Source organism: Sinocyclocheilus grahami, unplaced genomic scaffold (assembly GCF_001515645.1).
Source record: "Sinocyclocheilus grahami isolate Dianchi unplaced genomic scaffold, SAMN03320097.WGS_v1.1 scaffold2084.1, whole genome shotgun sequence".
NCBI classification, from domain to species: Eukaryota; Metazoa; Chordata; class Actinopteri; order Cypriniformes; family Cyprinidae; genus Sinocyclocheilus; species Sinocyclocheilus grahami.
In genome coordinates this window covers 10,441-17,921 of record NW_015507263.1, presented here as the reverse complement: position 1 = coordinate 17,921, position 7,481 = coordinate 10,441, and the positions used below count along the sequence as shown (strand labels likewise).

The following is a 7,481-nucleotide window of genomic DNA, read 5'->3' as shown; positions in this document are numbered from 1 at the left end:
GTTGTGTATTTACAAAGAAGTCTATGTTCGCTATGGACAAACAAGCAGACAGATGGGTCAAGGCTTCTGGCACTGCACCAGATGTAACTGAGCTGGCTGCTGAGGCAAAACGTGGAAGTGATTGTGCATAGTCTATTACGACATGGCGAGAACGCAGCATGAGTTACATTTTTAACAGGATGTTTGTCTGTTTTCCAAAGTTCGGATTTGGTGATCGTCTCCTAGCAACAGTGGTGTAGTTATTCCTGATTTGAATCTTTACTTGAATGAATCGGTTGAGTGAATGATTAATTGACCCACTGGAAAAATCAACCAAAGCACAAATCTAATTTATGAAACTTATTTAGAGGAAAACAATCACACCCAAAAATATAGGAATAAAAACAGTCAATACAATGTATATGTATATATATATATATATATATATATATTTAAATAATTTTATTTTCAAAATTGAATAAGGGGAGTAAACGGCACGGTTTGTTTAAAAAGGTTCCATTATTTCATTGTTAAATGTAAGAATGGCCTGGCTCACAAAATGAACCCAATACAGCACACTGTTTTTTGATATTACAGATTTATTTTTGAATTTTTTAACTGAGTTCAGGAAAACAGAGCTATGCGCTGGTTACCCCTGATGGAGCGTTAAAATGTAAAGAAACCTAACAAATGGTGAGAGTGTAAACCTATTTATAGGTATATATTTAAGTAGTTTTCTATTTTTCCTCCACATTAACGTGTACTGACCAGATAAATTTCATGAGCCAAACACAAGTGCTCTGCAAAGAACATCACACGTACAACGATTAAATGATAGCAAGAGAACACTGATAGACATTCAGAACTTCTAGTGCATACATCAGAACTACAAAACATTTAACATGGTTCACCACCACCTTTTCCACTGGGCGCATTTAATATTTCAAAAACAAATTCAACAGGATTTTGCCACGCTCTCCCATCTTTCCTCAGAGCTCTTTGGGTTAATTGCTAAATGCCAGCTGAGTTGCATCAAGCACAACAGACAATTCAGAGGTACATAAAGGGCAACCATTTTGTATCATCCTGTTTTTTTTTTGTGACTCTTTATGGTAAATGCAGAAGAATGTGTGTTATTGAAGAGGTCACTATCACAAGATCAAGTAAAGAAGAGAAAGGAGGGGCAAGACTGATGTGGATTTGTTATTATTCTGAACCAACCTGAGGAAGCTGTAGTATTTGTTACCTTAGGGCTGACATAATACAAATCAGAGCAGAAAACAAACCCCTTGAACTCTAAAACATCATCACAAATGACATCTGATGCCTGTGCGAGAGGATGCACTATGTATCAGAAGGTCATTTTCGACCCAGCCTGAATTTTTATGTGTCCTATACTTTTTAAGCAAGACTTTTTAAAAAACATGTATTACCTTCAAGTACCCCAAAACATAAGCAGGAGTCTGCAGCAAACATGCATGACCTCTCGTACTCAGGCAAAAACCTTAAAATAACCACTTCCTGAATCCAACTGCATTGTGGGGGAGAAAGTTCAACTGGTCCTCCAGTGTGTCACAGTTCGTTTAAATCCTTCATTTGAGGTTACAATATGGAGTAAGCTTAATTTTCGGTTCCCTTTCCTAGCAAAAGGTGTATAACAGTTGTTTTACACATCAACTACAGTCTATCTGCATAAATTCTCTGTTCTGATCTTGCTGTAGAAAAATAAGAACATCTAATGTTTCTATATATTCCTCTTTAAAATAGTCTTTAAATGTTACTATAAAGCTAAGTGACAGTTTTACATTCAATCAATAATCTCGCATTGCTCATTCTAGCCGTGCCATCATAACATTTCTATGGTACTGAAATGTACAGCCATCCATTACTTTTACATGACCACAAAAACCAACACATTAATGACCATCATATTCAATAGGAATGACTCGAAGAGTAAAAGAACAACAGGGTGAGTTAGATTACATACTGCATTATCATAGATCACTTGAGTTATTCTGCTATTGTGTGGATACTGCAACATGAACTGTGATTGGACCAGCACTCTGGGTGGTTGGCTTTAACATCCCGCACAAACCGAACATTCAGCCGGGCACTTTCATATATAGTGAGGTCTGATATGGAAAATATTGGAATTATCTACACCTGTCTCCTTGTACTAACCTGAAGAGGCAATATGGCAGTCGTGGCCTAAAGTTTATAGAGTCGGACTTGTAACCCAAAGGTTGCGGGTTCGAGTCTCGGTACTGGCAGGGATTGTAGTTGGGGGGAGTGAATGACCAATGCTCTCTTCCCCCTTCAATACCACGACTGAGGTGAGCAGCCTTGAGCAAGGCACTGAACCCCCAGCTGGTCCCCGGGCGTTACAGCAAAAATGGCTGTGTTCACTACTCACTGCCGTGCGTGTGCACTTGGATGGGTTAAATGCGGAGCACAAATTCCTAGTATGGGACACCATACGTGGCTACACGTAACTCACTCACTCACTCACTCAATATTGCCCATTAGTGCATTGATAATTAGAATAATAATTAAAACAATTAATAATAATGACTCACAAGACCAATACATAAAATACTAAATCTGTCCTCCATAAGTGCTACCTGTTGATAAAACTGAGCTTTTATTTAAAAAAAAGAAAAAAAGTGTTTGTTTTCTTCATAAGGATAAAAAGGTTCCATCCATCATTCATATATATATATATATATATATATATATATAAATAAATTAAACTAATGGTGTGACCCATTTGACTAGAGGAAAACAATTATTTCTTTTTAGAACATTCATGATGGCTAACTACAAACAACGTCTCAGAGCAACTTCGGGGAAACTTGTCTTGTCAAGCATATTAATCAACTAATTAACTACAATCTGGCATATCTGAATTGTAATACTACAGGGACCAATAAACAGAATCAGATTGTCAACATTAGGATTGTTTTCTGTGCTTTGGGCAAAGAGCTAGAAGTTGCTAGTGAACCGATACATTCCTGCTTTTCCAGAGCTGAGTGGAAGTAGTTTGCAAAGTCAAGTCACTATCATTGAAATGTCATCATTTGTCAACGAGCGGAGACCCAAGAAAGGCAAGTGAAAGTATTCCTGCATTAAAGCTGTGCAAATATGTGATAATTTACTATCTCTAGATGATAAACAGGTTTGGTTGTGTAAAATTATATTTCTGGTTATTCAAACCTATTTAGCAAATCATACCTAAAACACTGTTTAACAGTGTAAACCATGTAAACCATTGTAAAACTAGAAGAAGCTATGGCTTAGCCTTATGCTAATTTACCTGTATCATTTAGGATCATACACACTATGCGATTATATTTTTCCTCATCATAACCCTGCTGTTTCAAGCATCAGTTCCAGTTCAGCAGAGTGCGTTTAGATCAATGGTACTTAATAGCGAATGGCCGCTGCCAGCTGTAATGATTCTGCGCTAAACAGTCAAAGCACCGTTTCTTTTTTTGCCTAACCACATGATATACTAAATCTGAAGCCTTCTCTTTAAACTATTTACAAATGTAAAACATCTCTCTGAAATATTCATATCTATATATTTTCAATTACTAAGGTGTATAACACGATGCAAAACATCTAAAGATTGCCTGTTCCTTTAACAGTTTTACTAAAACACGAAGGCTGTTTTAAACCAACTGTGACACAATCTGTGGATCCAGCATTGCCTGCTTGGCAGACACACATACATACGAACACATGTGCGCAAGCACATACACACACTCACCCCCCATCCCACTGGAAAAAGGATGTCTGTGAAGAGATCAACCATTATGTGTATTAAGTTTAGCTTTTTTCCTCAGAATACTAGAAAAAAAAGTATATTCAAAGCTACAAATAACAGACTACGCTTTTCGTCTCATGCATCATATAAAATATTAGTTTCTCTTTCCTTTTGTCCATATATTTACACATTATTTTACAGGTGAACTGTACAATAAAAGTTGAATCCACGTGGCATTCCTAAAAATATTTTCTGACCCATAATTACTTGCAACAAGTAAAATGAGAAGGGAAGAGAAAGAGAGGCCCGAGAGAAAGAGAGAGGCGCCGTTTGTCCTGCAGGATTTCTTCAGGTCTTGAAGCCTCCGCTGCGGCTCGTTCTGCATAAATTAAACCTGTGAAAGAGGGATGACGGCACACACTGGGCATACGAGACAAAGGGGAAGCGGTTATTGTGGAGGAGACAATTTGCGGAAAACCAGATGCCGCTGATTCCTTGCCAGCCCGCAGAAGCTCGGCATTCGTGGTTGGACCTCTCCCAGAATTCAGTGCAAGCAGCTGTTGATCGTTAAAAAAAAAGACACCCGTTTAGGTCTGGCCCTTCACCTATAAGCAGTGGAAACGTATCTGAGAGGGTACAGTACAAATACTGCAATTTTTTTTAGCTCCAAACATCCCCCTCAGAAGCCCCTCAGCCTGCAGGACTGCTCAGTGGTGATTTGGTTGCGTCTCTGACGTGCGGTCAGCTACTTAGGTGGCGCGTTGGACCGGTCCATGCTGTCTGAGCGATGAGCTGCCAGTTGTTGCTGCAGCTGCTGCTGTTGTTGCTGCTGTTGCTGCTGCAGCTGCTGCTGCTGTTGTTGATGTTGCTGTTGCAGCTGTTGTTGTTGCTGTTGATGCTGCTGCTGCAGTTGTTGCTGCTGCTGTTGCAGTTGCTGCTGCTGTTGTTGAGTTGCGGCTGCAAAGGTGCCTTGCTGCTGCTGCAGGGGAAATGCTTGAAGGATGAGCTGGGCAGATTGGTTGCCATGTAAAAGCCGAGGGGCCTGCAGAACGAAATGCAAAATATGAATAAATATATATATATATATATATATATATACACTACCACTCAAAAGTTTGGGATCAGTAAGACTTGTAATGTTTTTTAAAGAAGTCTCTTATGCTCATCAAGGCTGAATTTATTTGATCAAAAATACAGAAAAAAACTGTAACCTTGCTAAATTTTATTACAATATAAAATAATGGTTTCTGTTTCAATATACTTTAAAATATCATTTATTTCTGTGAAGCAAAGCTGGATTTCCATCAGCCATTACTCCAGTATAAAGTGTCACATGATCCTTCAGAAATCCTTCTACATTTTGAGAAATAACATTTGGCAAGATTACTGTTTTTTTTCTGTATTTTTAATCAAATAAATGCAGCTTTGATGACCATAAGAGACTTCTTTAAAAAACATTACAAGTCTTACTGATCCCAAACGTTTGAGCAGTATTGTATATATATATATATATATATAGAGAGAGAGAGAGAGAGAGAGAGAGAGAGAGAGAGAGCATTTATTTATTATATTTTACTAACTTTTTATCATTTTGAGAAAACTATCACATGATTTGAATCCATTTATAATTTAAAATGAATTAAAAATATATATTTATACATTGTAAACGTGCGTGTCTGCATGTCCTTTAAAAACATGCAGATCTATTCTATTCTATTTTAGTAACTTAAGGGCAGGAAGTCTTTTTCAGCAACACAGATTAGAAAAACATGCTTTTTATAATAAAGGAATAGCTGTCACAATTTAAATCACTTTTTAGACATTTTTGGAAGAAATTGGCAGACTTCTTTCATTCAGCTCTTAAGCTTCAAACCAAGATGCAGAAGCACTATAAAAGTAGTCCATAGAACTTCTGTGCTGTATTCAAAGTCTTCTAGAGTCGTATGATAGGGTTGTGTGAGGAAGGGATTTAGGTCATTATTCATAGCAAATCTTCACAGCCACCCTAGCTCTGCATTTTCATCAAAAATGTCAGTATGAAAATAAAATTGTGACAGTGTTTTCCCTCACTATTGTGACACACATACACATGAAACGTCTATCAAACGAGAAAAAAAAAATGTAGGACAGGACTTGATTTTGTCCATCTGGAATTGATTTGTTTGTCAGTCTGGAACTGATCCTGGAATTGATCTGGAATTGGATCATAGAAAGTAGAAACTAAGGGTGTACTCACACTAGGCACGTTTGCCTTGAACCGAGCCTGAGCGCGATTATCCCCCCTCCCCAGTCCCCCGCTGGCCTGCACTCACACTTGCACTTAAACCCATGACAGAATTTGCAGCTTTAAATCACAGACTACAATTCCAGTTCATCAATAAGGTGAGAACCAGACCCATCATAAACGTAAATATACTTGATTGAATTAAATTAACTGAAAAGTGTAGTGTAGTAGTAGTAATAGTATATGTTTGCGGTCATAATGATGACAGTAGCGCACACAAAATAGTATCTTTTCCGTGCTCCGGCGCGGTTAGCGCTCCAACCGGGCCGAGTGCGGCACGAAGCGCTCCCACTAGTCAAACGAACCAGGCTTTGAGGGACAAACGCCCTCAGGCACAGTTCAAAACGCATAGTGTGAGTACACCCTAAATGAATGACTGCTGGTCTAAACGTTCTTTTGAAGCTTGAAGCTTTAGTCCTTATTTATCATAACTGTCTGTAAAAGAACTACCAGCAAATTCTTCCAGGTTTCACTTTTCATGACATGAGTAAGTGATTAAAGTTTTAATTTTCCACGGAACTCTCTTTAATCAATAAGTTGACCAAAAATACGCTACAGTCAAGTAGTCATCTGAATGCTAAAAGGGTCCCAATTCTCTGTGTGGGAGGGTTACCTGTAGGAACTGCGTTTGCTGCTGGGCAAGCTGAGCCTGGGCCTGTCCTTGCTGTTGGGCGGTTCCTGTAGCTGTCTGTGACTGCGTCTGAGCCTGCTGCTCCTGCATATGCGCAGATGGCTGCTGGGCGATGCTGATTGTTTGAGCCTGGCCCTGCTGCGGGGCAAACGCAGTCACTACCTGCCCCATGAACATGGTGGTAGGCACCATAACTGCACCACACGCCATTGGGCCGGTTACTAGCTTAGTGAGGAGCTGTGGGGTAGCAGGGAACCTGTGGGAGGCAGGACAACAGGTTATTAGTTAGCTTTGTTATGAGTTTCTGTTGGGATCAGTTGTACCATGACATGGTCAGGAGTCCCCAGGCATTTTCAAAGAATGTTTTATTGTTCATTAGTAAATAACCAATAGGTTGTTATAGCCTGCAAATAAGCTATATTTATAAAAAGGAAATGGAGGAGACATGAGATTAATGATTCTTTTAAGCTAGTTTAGTATTCTAATGTGCTTATTTAACTGGGTACGTGCACTTCATGTTTATAATGAGGCAAAGTTTCAGTGCGTGTTTGTAATAGTGTTTCATGTACCGTATCTGACGGTCTTGTGAGAAGGTGGCAACCGCGGCTCCGCTCGTGCTGCTGTTCTGGGCTAGGCTTGTGGAGATCTGCACAACGTTGGCCTGCGCAGGCTGAGAGATCATCATGGTATTATACAAAGATGCAGGCAGTGCTCCCTGAGGAGACTGCAGTGTGTGAGACGACCTCTGAGACTGCTAAAAAAACAGACAGAGATACAGATTTTAGACTATATTTATGTATACATTTATATATTCACTTCTA

The 7,481-nt window shown here is 39.1% G+C and overlaps 1 protein-coding gene across 1 annotated transcript in view; it reads right to left on the bottom strand.

The window, feature by feature from the left end:
• Positions 1 to 2,735: 2,735 nt before the first annotated feature.
• The window catches only part of LOC107573987 (circadian locomoter output cycles protein kaput-like), a gene marked incomplete at its 5' end in the record, with an annotated part of 14,352 nt that continues 9,606 nt past the window's right edge, over positions 2,736 to 7,481 (bottom strand). The window contains 3 exons of the mRNA XM_016260453.1: positions 2,736 to 4,787; positions 6,643 to 6,916; positions 7,230 to 7,414. Coding sequence (XP_016115939.1) covers positions 4,491 to 4,787; positions 6,643 to 6,916; positions 7,230 to 7,414 — 756 coding nt within the window. The remainder of the gene's footprint in view (positions 4,788 to 6,642; positions 6,917 to 7,229; positions 7,415 to 7,481) is intronic.